General features: G+C 36.0%; 1 protein-coding gene across 2 annotated transcripts in view; it reads left to right on the top strand.

The window, feature by feature from the left end:
• LOC111151948 (muskelin 1) overlaps positions 1–15879 on the top strand; it is a 172662-nt gene that overhangs the window by 131666 nt on the left and 25117 nt on the right. For both annotated transcript variants that reach the window (XM_022510190.1, XM_022510191.1), the window contains exons 13-15: positions 7174–7321; positions 12099–12213; positions 13490–13629. In XM_022510190.1, the coding sequence (XP_022365898.1) occupies positions 7174–7321; positions 12099–12213; positions 13490–13629 (403 nt within the window). The remainder of the gene's footprint in view (positions 1–7173; positions 7322–12098; positions 12214–13489; positions 13630–15879) is intronic.

Here is a 15879-nt window from a genome sequence, read left to right as displayed (position 1 = left end):
AGGCTCCCTGCTCAGAGGGAAGCCTGCTTCTCCCTCTCCCATTCCTTCTGCTTGTGTTCCCTCTCTCACTGTCTCTGTCAAATAAATAAATAAAATCTTTTAAAAGAAAGTGATCAAGGAAAATGACTTTAAACCAAGAAATTTATATTCTCCTTTCATACGTTAGTGTGAAATGAAATATTCTTAGGTATATATGCCTAGGAAGGTTTGCTATATGAAGACTCGTATTGGAAACCCATTTGGAAACAAGACTCACAAATAAATTTAGGATATGTTAGAAGTATGTGTTAAGTGGTGATCAAGTTATCTTAAGAAAACTGATTGTTGCCAGAAGAAAAACATCAGGGCCAAAATTCTAAACAACGAAAGGGGGAGTGGGGTACCATATATAATTCAGGTATTGTGATTGGACTTACAGGTGTGAAAATACTCTATTAAAACTTCATTCCAAATGTCTTATAAAGGCTCAAAATCTAATGGATCTTTATTTTCTTTGAAGATTCCTTTTGCTTTCCTGTGTCATCTATCACTGCCACTGTTTCTTACATCCCATATCATTCCTTTTCTTGGATTCCTTTTTAGTTTTGTTGAAATAGCTCCTCAAAGAATTGTTTCATATGCAGTCATTGACATAACTTTTCATATTTCCGCTAATCCAAAAATTCATTTATTTTGCCCTCCTTGTTGGAAATAGACTTTTAATTCCTTATCTTTTTATATTCCTCAGAATTTTAAAGTTACTATTCCATTGTATTCTAACATTCATTGTTACAGATAAAAGGTCTAATAAGTTTGATACTTACTATTCTTCTGTGTGTAATAAACTGCTTTTTCCCCTCTGTAGAAGCTTTTAAAATTTTTCTTTTTATTCCTAGAGTTTTAAAGTTTCATTAGGAGATCTTTATCTCTCTCTCTCTCTCTCTCTCTCTCTCTTTTTGTTTCTCCCACTATCCAAAAGTAGTGTTTCTGTGAAAACTTCTGTAAGCCAAACTGGCATAAAGCAAAGAAGCAATTACCACTTTATTTATAAGGAAAAATTTTGACTCTTCCCAGACCCAAAAAACAACCTCTCTCTCAGACTTTTCTAATACCTTAGGACTCATCTTGCTAACTGATGCACAAAACAAATTGAGATAAAGCACAGTTCACAGCTGGGACAGCTTGGTGTGGAGAGGCTGTTTGTAGTTCCTGGGGAGGGTGCGCTCTGCCTCTCTAAGGGCTCACTGCGAAACAAACACATGCTGTTTTTGCTCTTCACCTTTTTTTCGTAAAGGTGAAAATCATCCTCAGATTTCTTTCAGTTAGCTAAAACAAGTACTAATGTAGATCTTTCATAGAAGCAAAGTGTGTCATGAAAACTTTCAAAAAGGGAGGAACACCTGTATATAAAGTTTTGTGGTTTTTGTTGTTTGTAAAACATGCTTAGCATGCAGCGCTCTTTCAGACAGGACACCCGCTTGTTTCTATCATTCAGGTAGATTTTCTTTAATTATTTTTTCCTCCTACGTTGTTTCCCCTTTCCTGAGTGTTCTTCTCAGACAGATTTCTTACTTCAGTGGTTTTATCCTCTTCATCCTGTAACTTTTCTGTCATCATTTCTCTTTTGCTATACTGGTAATATCATGTTTAGCCTATAGCCACTGACTGTCTTTCTAACTATGCTCAATATTTTTTCATTTTGTCATCTGATTTTTTTGGTCCTAGTTTTACTCTTTAACATCTTATTTTCTATTCTTTTTTATGGAAGCCTGTTCTTGTTTTACACGTGTAATATTCTTTTTATTTTTTACAAAGATAATGAGGTTTTGGGTTTTTTTTTTTTAAGTTCTTTTTCTTTCTGTGATTTATTTTTTCCATTCTATATGTTTATCTAGGCCCCTATCTTTATAGATAATTTTTCCTTATAAATAAGTGGTTGAAATTTTTCTCATATGTCTTGTGATTTCTATCTAAACATTAAAATCTATGAATAAAGGACTACATCAGTTAAGAATGGTAAACAAGGGGCCCCTGGGTGACTCAGTCATTAAGCAGCTGCCATTGGCTTCTGTCATGATCCTGGGGTCCTGGGATAGAGCCCTGCTTTGGGCTCCCTGCTCAGCGGGTGGCCTTCTCCCTCTCGCACTCCTCCAGCTTGTGTTCCCTCTCTCTCTGTCTCTCTCTCTCTCTCTCTCTCTCTCTCTCAAATAAATAAATAAATAAATCTCTCTTTTAAAAAAAAAAAAAAAAAAAAAAAAAGGACTGGTAAACGACAGTAACTTCTGTGTCATAGAGTAGGCATCTTTCCCAGCCGGCTTCTCCCTTACATAAGACACTGAGCAGCGATGGTGTATAGATGCACGGCACATCTCATCCGCCAGGCTGTCGTCCCTAATATCCGTGTGAAGGTTTGCAGTGACTTTAAACTCTGCTCTCCTTCTCATTCAGGTGCCTGCGTCCTTAGTAGAAGCTCTCTCCACAGGAGCCCTCCTCACAGTGTACTCCTGCTTTTTGTATTTGATAACTTACTTGGAAATTTTTTATCTCTTACCCCTGGTGAGTGGGCTCTCTTTTTCTTGACTGTGAGAGCCTCAAAATTTCTTACCTCTTGGTAACATATTTTCTTCTTCCTCCTACGGTTTCTCTTTCTTTTTGCCAGAATATCTTTCCTGCCAGTGTTGTGGGATGTTGGGAAAGAGGAATAATGTAGTTTGTGTTCAGTTTGCTATCTGAAACCAAAGGGCCCAAAGTTTAGATTTCATAAGCAGCTTCTGCTAGTAAAAATCCAAAAGTCTAAAATGCTTATTAGTGAGTACTAGGCTATAATTCTTATATGTATGTTTATATATATACATATCCAAATTTTTTACTTTTTATTTAATAAGAACATTTAAACTCTACATTTAAAATGAAAAATAAGTTTTTTTCTTCTGTTTCCAAAGAGGTAACAAATGAGATTTAGAGTATTTCAGAAATTAAGATTTTTAATAGCTTCTTAGAGAAACCTAGAGTGCCTTTGAAGGTGGATTTGGGAAACTTAAAAATTTTTTTGTTAATGTTTTTGAATTGTTACTCGTGTGGCATAGAGTGGAATTAAGGTTAAGTGCACTTTGTAAAAATTAGGCAGAAGGCCATTAACATAGATATATTCAGTGTAAATTTGAATTAACTCCCTGATTGTTAGGAACTCCTCAGATACAAGTTTTCATTTTTATTTTTTAGAGAAAAAATAAAAAATACTTTAATTCAAATAAAGTGATGCCTAGTTTTAGTTTTGTAACTTCATACCAGCAAAATGGCTTAAAAATATTCATTTTAGTGCCAATAAAACTGTCTTTTGAAACCTGAATTCCCTTTCCATCTAAATACTAAGGTTCCAAATATTAATGTAAAATTTTTTTTCCTGACAAATATGGAAAGATGTGTGAGAGCTTTTCACTTACTACAAAAGTCCATGGTATATATGCCCTGATATATATTTTTTGTATTTTGGTTTGGATTTTTCTTTTCCTTATAATTAATTACAAAAGCAATATATACTGGAAAAATACATATTATAGAACAAAAGTAAAAGTGTCCTAACTGCCCCACACATGACTATTAGTTATGGTTTGATATATGTACTTCCATATTTTTCTAATTACATACAAACATTTTCTGTGTAAACATCTTTCCCTGCCCTGAGAAATTTTGCCTTTGAATATTCTTAGAGTAAAATATTGGATGCTTCCCAAAAAAATCAGTGAAACATTTTTACTCTTTTCTTCACACATTTCTGCTGCTTCAAGCTTGGTCCCTATGGTGTCTGTCTAGTGGATTTTTGTGCTTAGGACATAATACCTATCCTCCTTCTGCTGATAACATCCATTTCGTGGAAGTAATGCTTCTTTATTGATATTTCCTTACTTGTTACCATCGTAACAACCTCCTAAATGCTGTCTGTATCTCAGGATTCTCTCTTTGCCTGTCCACACTGCACATTGGTACTATCACTGCTCTCACCCTGCAGGATCTTAACAGAAATTTCAGCTTTGAAGAGACCTGGTATATTATATAGCCCTACTTTCAATTTTTGGATAAGAAAACTTTAGAGTCTAAAAATGTTTCTCGCAAAGCGGTACCTGGCTGGCTCAGTCAGAAGAGCATGTGACTCTTAATCTGGGGTTCATGAGTTCAGGCCCCATATTCTGTGTAGAGATTACTAAAAACAAACAAACAAATAGACAAAAACTTGAAAAAATAGAATAGGGACACCTGGGTGGCTCCGTTTAGCATCTGCCTTTGGCTCAGGTCATGATCTCAGGGTCCTGGAATAAAGCCCTGCAGCAGGCTCCCTGCTGAGCGGGGAGTCTTCTCCCTTTCCCTCTGTGCTCTGTCGCACACTTGCTCTCTCTCTCAAATAAATAAAATATTTAAAAAAAAAAGTAAAAAGTTTCTTGCATGAAATCACATAGTTAATTGAGAAAATTGAAAAGATTTTTCTACTTCTATTTTGTTTCCAATACTTACTGGTATTTAAGTTCCTCGGTTGGCTTTCAAAAACTTTTGGGACATGCCATCTCATTTCTGTATTGTAAATGATCAAAAATTACATTGTGAGGGTGATTCTGTAGTGAATATACCCAAAAAATACCAAGCTGTACACTATAAATGGGTGAATTGTATGGCATATGAATTATCTCTGTGTACAGCTGTTTAAAAGTCAATAATAGACTTGAAAGTATAACTGGAAGGTAAAATCAACATTATGCAGAGTAAGAAGTGCATGAGGTGTGGAAGATCAAAGAAATGGGAAATATATGGTTCCTAGTATGCTATGTAATCAAAGTAATGTTTTATAATACCTTATGGTATAGATTTTATAAGCATGATGTCCCTGAGTATTGGAAACCTGCCACTGCTTCTATTTTTGAGAAGTAAACCTTGCATTTTTCTCTACTGCCCCCAAGCTGCTTCTGGGCAAAATGTGACAATCTAGAAAGAGAAGCATGTAAAATTTGGTTTTGGCATTCTTCCACATTCTCACGTGCTTCCACCCACCACCCCCCTGGCCCAGTACTCCTTTGCATCCCTCTCTTTGATGACTCCACTTCCATTTTATAGAATTCAAAATTTCTTTCCCTCTCCACTGGTTTCCAAAATTTCCATTTCCTCAGTGAGTCCTTACTTAGGGTAAGTGGCTTGTTGCATTAGTTTATAGTAAGTCATACATTTCTGATACTTTTAAAAGATTATAGAACAGGGATCAGCACACTTTTTATATGTGTGTAAATATTTTCAGTTTTGTGAGCCATACATACAGTATTGCAAGTGTTACCTTGCTTTTGTAGGATTGAAAACAGCCACAGAGAAAATGTAAATAAATGTATGAGGCCTGCTTTGACCCTAGGTACGCCAGATCAAAACACAGTTTGCCAACTAGTCTTAGGAAATTCTTTTTTTTTTTTTTTTAAGATTTTATTTATTTATTTGTCAGAGAGGGAGAGAGCACAGGCAGGCAGAGTGGCAGGCAGAGGCAGAGGGAGAAGCAGGCTCCCTGCTGAGAAAGGATGCAGGACTCCATCCCAGGACCCTGGGATCGTGGCCTGAGCCGAAGGCAGCCACTTAACCGACTGAGCCACCCAGGTGTCCCAAGAATTCTTAATTTAAAGGCTCAGTATTAAGATGAAATGGAATGAAAATTTTAAATGCAATAAATTTTAAATACAGTACAGTTATGTATGTCCTCTACTTCTACCACTAACAAAAGTGATTTCATTTCTTTACTGTTTTATCTTTCTTCCAAGGTTATCTGAGGAACAGAGGGCAGAACCTTGGAACTTTAGAAAGCATCATTAGGAAAATACCAGATTTTACATAACCACTAAAGACCATGGCATGAGGGTTGAGATCATTATTAAGATTAGATCGATGTGCATATGTGTATAAATACAAACATATTTTTGTTATATGTGTGTGCATTATTTTTAGCATGTTTATTATAGAATGCATTGGATAGTCTCTAAATCACTCCACAAACACGGGCACCGGAGTGGCTCAGTTGGTTGAGTGTCTGCTTTCAGCCCGGGTCATGATCCCAGGGTTTTGGAATTGGGCCAGTGTTGGGCTCTCTGGTCCATAAGGAGCCTTCCTCTCCCTCTCTCAAATTATAAATAAAATCTTAGAAAAGAAATTTAAAATACATAATAAAAAAATAAAATGCTCCACAAATTTATTGAATAGGAATGTGAAAGGGCACATTAATTTAGGTAAACTAGGAAAAAATAAATGCTGGATTATTTGACTCTGCTAAAGTAGATAAAGACAAATGAAGATCAATGTGGCTAGTAGCTCCTGCCATAATATTCTGAATTGATTGAAATATTTTACTTCAGTCTGATCATTGTTTAGCATTTTGAGTGTATGATGATTATTCATGTATAAAAGAAATGTAGTGTTGAAACAATGACATTGTATTAGATTCATGGCAATTACGTCATGATCCATAAAATTACATTTCAACTAATATTTCTATATAACAATAGTGAGAAAAATTTACATTTGCTGTGTCAGTGTTTCGCAAATCACTGGATAATGCAGAATGACAATCACTCATTTAGTGGATTTCTTAGAAAAATAAAATATTATTATCTCTGGGCAGTTTGAACTATTCAGGAAAACAAAAAGGCATATTATACACCAAAATGTTTTTATTTTTACTTGGAAATTATGTCATTTCATTGTATTTCATAAAGGGATATTTTAAATGACTCTGGCCTTATTAAACAAAGATGTGTTTAATTTTCTGTGAAATTTGTGCTTTTCCAGGTCAACATTTGAATGTTTTACCTCTGCTATTATGATAGAGCTGAGATAAAAAATCAGTTAATAAAGTATTGACCTTTGTTCCCTCAATAAAAATGATTACATTGCATACCTCTTTCCTGCATTGTAGCTCTCTTCTGGTAGTTAGCATTCATTTATTCTTTCAACAAATAGTTGGTAACTACTTGCCAGGCATTAGGAACTAAATAGTGAACCAAACTACCTCTGCCCTTGTACAGTTTACATTCTAGAGCGGGGAAAACGTAATAAACAATTATTTGTTGTGTAATACAAAAGTTCTGTAGTCTGTTGGATATATCTTTTATACAGTGGTTCTACTCTGTTTTTTAACATGAATGTTGTCATCTTATTTTCTCTCTCAATTTATAGTTCCAATGACAGGATTCACACAGAGAGCAACCATTGATCCAGAACTGAATGAAATACATGTCTTATCTGGACTCAGCAAAGACAAGGAAAAGAGGGAGGAGAATGTCAGAAATTCATTCTGGATTTATGACATTGTGAGGAATAGTTGGTAAGGAGCTTTGGTCCGTGTCTCAATCCCAATGTAACATTTATTTGAGGATGTTCGTTTCTTCAAAAGACAGAAATAGAAGACTTATGTTAATTTGGGATGTCCTACATTTAAATGTCAGTACAGGCATACCTCATTTTATTGTGCTTTGCTTTATTGTACTTTGTACTCGTTTCAGTTTTTACAAGTTGAAGGTTTACGGCAACTTTGTGTTGAGCGTGTCCGTCAGCACCATTTTTCCAGCAGAATTTGCTCACTTTATGTCTGTATGTCACATTTTGATAATTCTCAAAGTATTTAAAGTCTTTTCATTATTATTATATTTATTATGGTGATCAGTGATCTTTGATGGTATTGTTGTAATTGTTTTGGGAGCATCATGAACTGGGCCCATACGACATGGTAAGCTTAATTTATAAATATTATATGCGTTCTGACCATTCTACCAGCCAGCTGTTCCCTCATCTCTCTCCCTCTCCCTAAACCTTATTCCCTGAGACATAACCATATTGAAATTAGGCCAATTAATAACCCTACAAAGGCCTCTAAGTGTTCAAGTGAAGGAAGAAAGCTAGTCCTTTTGTGCCAAGTTGTGAATGCAAAGGAAAAGTTCTTGAGGGAAATTAAAAGTGCTGTTTCAGTGAACACATGAATGTTAAAGCAAAACATCCTTATTGCTGATATGAAGAAAGTTTTAGTGTTTTGGATAGATCAAACCAGCCACAACATTCCCTTAAGCCAAAGCCTGCTCCAGAGCAAGGCCCTAACTCTTCTATTCTGTGAAGGTTGAGAGGGGTAAGGAAGCTGCAAAAGGAAAGTTTGAAGCTAGCAGAGGTTGGTTCCTAAGGTTTAAGGAAAGAAGCTATCTTGATAACATCTAAGCGCTGTTGTAGAAGCTACAAGTTACATTAGATCTAACTATGATTATTAATGAAGGTGACTACAATAAACATCAAATTTTCATTGTAGATGAAATAGCCTTCTAATGGAATAGGATACCATCAAGGACTTCCATAGCTAGAGAGGAGAAGTCAGTGCCTGGTTTCAAGGCTTCAGGGGATAGGCTAACAATCTTGTTAGGGGCTAATGCAGTTGGTAACTTTAAGTTGAAGACAGTGCTCAGTTACCATTTTGAAAATCCTAGGACCCTTAAAAATTATGATAAATCTACTGTGCCTGTGGTTCTACTCTGTTCCATTCTGTAAATGGAACAACAAAGCCTAGAAGACAGCACATCTGTTTATAGTATGGTTTACTGAATATTTTAAGCCCACTGTTGAGACCCACTGCTCAAAAAAAGAGATTCATTTCAAAATACTACTGCTCATTGAGGATGCACCTGGTTGTTCAAGAGCTCTAATGGAGATGTAGAATGGGATTAATGTTGTTTTCATGCCTGCTAACACAGCATTCATTCTGTAGCCTATGGATCAATGAGTTGTTTCAACTTTGAAGTCTTCTTATTTAAAAAATACATTTCATAAGATTATGGCTGACATAGATTATGAATTCCTCTGATGGATCTGGGCAAAGAAAAATGAAAATCTTCTGGAAAGGATTCACCATTCTAGATGCCATGAAGAGCATTCAGATTTGTGGGAAGACGTAAAAAATACCAGCATGAACAGGAATTTGGAAGAAGCTGATTCCAGCCCTCATCAATGACTTTGAGAGGTTCAAGACTTCAGTGGAGGAAGTAACTGCAGATGTGATGGAAAGCAAGAGAATCAGTATTAGGAGTGGAGCTTAAAGTTGTGACTGCATTGCTGCAGTCTCTCATGATAAAATGGTTTCTTGAGATGGAACCTACTCCTGGTGGAGACTCTGAAGATTGTAGAAATGACAACAAAGGATTTAGAATATTGCATAAGCTTAGTTAATAAAGCAGTGGCAGCCGGGACTGGAAGAGATTATGCCGTGTGAAATAAGTCCAGCAGAGAGAGTCAGTTTTCATATGGTTTCACTTACTTGTGGAGTATAAGGAATAACACAGAAGATATTGAGAGATGGAGAGGAGAAGGGAGTTGGGGGAAATCGGAGAGGGAGACAAACCATGAGAGACTGTGGACTCTGAGAAACAAACAGGGTTTTAGAGGGGAGGAAGGTGGGGGTTGGGTGAGCCTGGTGGGTATTATGGAGGGCATGTATTGCATGGAGCACTGGGTGTGCTGCATAAACAATGAGTTTTGGAACACTGAAAAAAAATTTTTTTTAAATGAATAAAGCAGTGGCAGGGTTTGAGAGGATTTACTCCAATTTTGAAAGAAGTTTACTCATGGGTAAAATGTTGTCAAACAGCATCCTATGCTAGAGAGAACTAGTTCATGAAAGGGAGTCAATTGATGCAGCCGGTTTCATTATACTTGACCTTTGAACAACACAGGACTCAGGGGCGCCAACTACCACACAGTTGGAAATCCATGCATAACTGGACTCCCTAAACACCCAACTTCTAATAGCCGACTGTTGATCAGAAGCCTTGTGAATAACATAAACAGTTGACTAATACGTATTTTGTATGTTATATGTATTATGTACTGTAATCTTACAATAAGGTAAGATAGAGGAAAGAATGTTAAGAAAATCATGAGGAAAGAGAAAATACATTTACCACACCAGACTGTAAAAAAATCTGCATTATAGTGGATCCCTGTAGTTCAAACCCATGTTGTTCAATGGTCAACTGTGTTAAGAAATTGCCACAGGGGACGCCTGGGTGGCTCAGTTGGTTGAGCAGCTGCCTTCGGCTCAGGTCATGATCCCAGCGTCCTGGGATCGAGTCCCACATCGGGCTCCTTGCTTGTCAGGGAGCCTGCTTCTCCCTCTGCCTCTGCCTGCCATTCTGTCTGCCTGTGCTCGCTCTCTCTCCCTCTCTCTCTCTGGCAAATAAATAAATAAAATCTTTAAAAAAAAAAAAAAGAAAAAGAAAAGAAATTGCCACAGCTCCCCCAGCCTTCAGCAACCACCACTCTGATGAGTGAATAGCCATCAACATTGAGGCAAACCCCTCCACCAGCAAAAAGACTGTGACTTGCTGAAAACTCAGGTTGGTTAGCATTTTTTAACAATAAAGTATTTTTTAAATAAGGCATATGCATTTTTTTAACATAATGCTGTTGCATGCTTAATAGACTATTGTATAAACATAACTTTTGTATGCATTGGGAAACAAAAGAATTCCTTTGACTGACTTAATTATAGTATTTGCTTTAGTATGGTGGTTTGGAACTGAACCCACACCATCTGAGAGTTATGCCTGTGTTGGGAAAAGAAGGCAATATTGGTGCCTATGTATACAGTGATGTTCTGTGAATGGATTTTACCTCTGATTTTTTCAGTTAATAGATGATTCCTGATCTGGAAGTCAAGAGAATTGTATTGTAGTCTAGATTTTGCCACCAAGTCAGAGTGTAAAATTGAGAACAATGTTTTTTTTTAATGTTCCCAGGTGGTCTTGGTTTTGTTTTGTCTAATTTAAATTCAAATTAGTTAACATATGTGTAGTATTGGCTTCAGGAGTAGAATTTAGTGATTTCATTACTTTCGTATAATACCTAGTGCTCATCCTAACAAGTGCCCTCCTAATGCCCCTCACCCATTTAGCTCATCCCCCCCCAACCCACCTCCCCTCCAGGAAGGCTCAGTTTGTTCTCTATATTTAAGAGTCTCTTATGGTTTGCTTCCCTCTCTGTTTTTATCTTAACTTTGTTTTTTCTTCCCTTCCCCTCCGGGGCGACTTCGTTTTGATAAATGAACTGATTTCAGTAGAGCAGGGTGGCAGGCATTATTTAGTGTTTTCAAACCAGGACCTTTTTTTTTTTTTTTAAAGATTTTATTTATTTATTTGTCAGAGAGAGAGAGGGAGAGAGAGCAAGCACAGGCAGACAGAATGGTAGGCAGAGGCAGAGGGAGAAGCAGGCTCCCTGATGAGCAAGGAGCCCGATGTGGGACTCGATCCCAGGACGCCGGGATCATGACCTGAGCCGAAGGCAGCTGCTCAACCAACTGAGCCACCCAGGCGTCCCTAAACCAGGACCTTTTTGTCACAGAGCATCTCACAGAACTAGTGCTGCACATTTTGCTTTGGAAAACAATGGCCCAGAGAATCCAGCTCTCACATTTCTGTGATTACTGCATAAGTGGATATTTTACAAAATAGGCGCTTCAGAGAGAACTTCCTCCATGCAGCAACTAAGGAATTTATTATTTCCTAAGTAGGACATCTATTTTAAGCAGTAAAACTGAAAGAAATCTGTGAGTTTTTTTTATTGTGAATAAATAGATGAGATTATCTTGTCTTTTAGACTTTGGTGTTTGAGCTTTCTCATGTGCTGTTGTGTTTCATAACATGAAATAGCTTCTTAAGTGAGGTTTGGGATGGACTTTAAAAGAATGTAAGAACTTCATTCTAGGGGCACCTGCGTGGCTCAGTTGGTTGGGTGTCTGCTTTCTACTGAGGTCATTGTCCCAGGGTGCCACTTTGGGCTCCTTGCTCAGTGGGAAGCCTATTCCTCCCTCTGCCTGCCGCTCCCCTGCTTGTGTTCACTCTCTCTGTCTGTCAAATAAATGAATAGAATTAAAAAAAAAAAAAAAACTTAATTCTTAACAAATTCATACTATTGTGTGAGCTTGACTAGGACTTTTAAGATTTGATATGAACAAATTTGTAAAATTTTTGTTGGAAATAGACATGCAATTAATTGGCTTGCTAAAGTTGTATTAACATTATGCTGCTAATTTTTTAGGGTAGAATGCCTTAAAAAGCCATGTCTTGCAGGTCTTGCGTCTATAAGAATGATCAAGCTGCAAAGGATAATCCAAGTAAAAGTCTTCAGGAGGAAGAACCATGTCCAAGATTTGCCCATCAGCTTGTATATGATGAGTTACACAAGGTACCATCACTACATCAATTTGTAAACTTTCCAAGACCTATAATCTGATAGAATCCCAAAATACATGTTTCTGCATATTTTTAAGTACATTTGAATAAAAAGTTATGATATAGCAGACACTCATAGAATATGTAGCAGACATTGAATATCCTTTTTCCCTATGTAGCATGACCTGTTGTTTCTATAATATCAGTATCCAACTAAAAAATGTACAGTTTTTATCACTGGGATACCTTGTCTCGTGATAGGAAAAAGTATATGTAACTTCTGATTTTAGCTTTTCCTATTGTGTAAGAAGTCTTTTATCTTTATTTTTCCTATCTATGACTGATGTGTCTTTTCCATTGGCCTCACAAAAACAGTCCTGCATTCTCAAGTTTTAGTGTCGCTAAATGTTCAAGGTGGTTTCTTTAAACTATGTCTCCCTTAAACTTTTCATATAGGTTAGTGATTGGGCTCAGATTATATAATAACTTACTGACAAAGCTTGTATTTCTGTGTAGGCCATAGGTGATCGTTTAAATTCCATATCATTTCAGACCTTTAGGTAAACAATACCATAGAATTGAATAAAAGCCATTTCTCTTAGAGTCTCCCAGATTAAATGGTAAATGAGTTTTGATCTATAGGATAAAAATATCACCATTGTTTAACGGTCTCGAACATACATGTTTTCAAAAACAGTTTAAGTGCAGAATATCACTAAAATTAAACAAATGAAATCATTATTGCATTCCTTTTTCTTTTCTTTTTTGGGGTATTATGTAATATTTTAAAAGTTATGCCACAAATTATATGTACCACTTAATATTTGGCAGTAAGCCTAAGGCAGAATTAAGATGCTAAAATTTTAAAAGTTTCTAAACTGAAGTTGACCTTCAGTGATTCAACATGTGTGTCAGAGTTTTATAAGATCTTGTTTGTTATTATGACCAACACTTGGTTTACTTAATAATCCCCATTGTTTGTTTCCCTAAAGTAAACTCTGTATCGTGGATTAGCTTCTATCATTGCTTTTGTTTCGTGTCTTACATTGTCAGTATAATTGTGATAATACAACTCATTTTAATCTAAAATGCAGCTTAAGGAAGTAGCCACAGTACTTTAAAGTAAAATGGAAGTGAGAAACATCAAAAGAAGCCTTTGGTAGAAATGCAATAATGTTTTAATTATTACTATTACACATTCCTATCAAAATGAAGAAATTTTACTTTGACTTGTGCGGTTTCCTCAGTATGTGTGCATCTTAAAATGTGGCTTGTTTTGTTTATTTTAGGTTCATTATTTATTTGGTGGGAATCCAGGAAAATCTTGCTCCCCAAAGATGAGATTAGATGACTTCTGGTCACTGAAGTTATGTAGGCCTTCAAAAGATTACTTACTGAGGCACTGCAAGTACCTGATAAGAAAACACAGGTATAAAAATACTTCACTGAAAACTTTTATTTAACATGATTAGCTGTTGGTTGGTGTTACCTCGACTTTGGAGATGGGGCTTTGTCTTTGGAAATTTACTAAAACAACAATGTAAATACTATGAAGATCATGACTCTTGTAAATGCCCTGTTACTTTCCTTATTTTTGCTTTCCTGTTTCAAAGGAAGCTACAAAGTGAAGATACACACGGATGCTAAAATTTTCTAGATATAGAACAAGAAAATTTTGTGACTGTTACATGGAAGAAATTTATATGAAGGAGATGAGCCTATCCTCCAGTAACAAGGCCTACTCAGTACAAAGCACATCAGTTCTATATTATTGCCCTATGCCTAGCCTGTTGATAACTTTCTTAACAGTGAATGAGATGATATAGTTGACTAAATATCTTTCTAATCTGGTGTTTCAGAATACAACTTCAAATATGATTTTGGTTCTACATCATTACCTTTGCCATTTAGTTGTAAAATCATGTAATGAAACATTTTCATATATATTTCCTGGATCATGTTTGCTTTTGAGCCCTAGCAGGTGATGAGCTACTGAAAAATGTAGGAAAGCATATCTGTCCTTTCAGTTATTGGTAATGTTTGGCGTTAAGAAAAATTTATAGTTTGAAAGAAGAAGGTTAGCCTTTAATGATGATAATAGTTACCATTTATTTTGCAATTTTTGTGCTAGATCTTGCATATTATTTCTACAATAAGGCAGTTGAGTAAGTGCTGTTCTTACCACTATTTCGTAAAAGAAGAAATGAGGTATTTTTTTTATTTTTTTAAAGATTTTATTTATTTACTTGACAGAGAGAGAGAGACAGATCACAAGTAGGCAGAGAGGCAGGCAGAGAGAGAGAGAGGAGGAAGCAAGCTCCCCGCTGAGCAGAGAGCCCGATGCGGGGCTCGATCTCAGGACCCCGAGATCCTGACCTGAGCCGAAGGCAGAGGCTCTAACCCACTGAGCCACCCAGGCGCCCCGAAATGAGGTATTTTTAAATGGGTTACATAATTCACCTAGAGTCACTCAGCCATTAGCGACACAGCCAGGATATGGTCCTGAGTATTTTGACCCCAGCGTTCATCACTTCACCACCGCCATCACCACTACACATGCACTGGTGGATGTCTGTGTGTTTACACATACATGTTTATATGTCTCGTATATATTTATGTATTATATTTTATATAGAATATAAATACATGAAAATCTCTGTGTGGTATAAACTATTAAACTTTTCCTTTATCATACCCTGTTTACTTATTGTTCCTATCTCCACTTTCACAAGTTGTGCTTGAAAGAGAATAACAAGCTAGTTATTTCTGTTACTTTGGCATTACTGTGACTAATTAGTGTATTTCCTATCTCCCTATTCAGGAGAAAGGGTCTGAATCCTCTTGTTGACTGGATGACAAGAGATAAATTCTGTTTTATTAATAAGATTTAAGCTTCAAGCTCCTTCAACTAAGGTTTACACTGATAAAATTTTATTCCTTAGTATTTTACTTAATGTTAGAGTTAGTTTTTCAAAGTACGAAACAAATTTAGGGAAATTATACCATTCTTTTTCTACTTCAGATACAGCAGCTGGTAGTTGGATATTAAATTGAGCTCTTTTGAAAAATTTCCTGACCAAAAGCCCGTTGGAGATTAGAGGAGATTTTTTAGCTCTATATGTAAGAATTCGAATTCACTTATAAACACTTTCCTCTGGCTTTTAATTTTAAAAAGTAATGTGTGGTTAATAAAAAAAAATAATAAGTCCTCTCAGCCTGCAAAATAATTGACTCATTCATCATCCTGTCATTGAGAAATAACAGCTTCCTGTTTTGGTATATATCCTTTATATGTGCACACATATATTTTTGTTTAACTGAAAAATGGGGATCATAATGCTTTGAATCTTATTTCTTTCAATGAATGATATATTGCAAACATCTTATTACCATGTTAACAAATACAAATTATAATTCTAATGACTGCATAGTGTTCTGTTTTATGTGTAATTTACGTAACCCGTTTACTTTTGTAAAATATATAGATTCTTTCCAGCATATTTTCTATAATAAGTTAATAGTAATGTGATATTATTATATGCTTCCATATGTGCCCCTATCAAAATTCTGTAGGATATTGATAGAATTGGTTAATTATCATTTGCCCTACAGAAAGTTGACTTTCATTCCTTCCAGAAGTAAGTAGGATTATTCATTTTCTCATAACCATGCCATTCTG

The sequence above is a fragment of the Enhydra lutris genome, unplaced genomic scaffold (genome assembly GCF_002288905.1).
Source record: "Enhydra lutris kenyoni isolate GAN:26980312 unplaced genomic scaffold, ASM228890v2 scaffoldscaffold27, whole genome shotgun sequence".
NCBI classification, from domain to species: Eukaryota; Metazoa; Chordata; class Mammalia; order Carnivora; family Mustelidae; genus Enhydra; species Enhydra lutris.
Note: the sequence above shows the minus strand (reverse complement) of the source record. Positions and strands in the feature narration are given on the sequence as shown.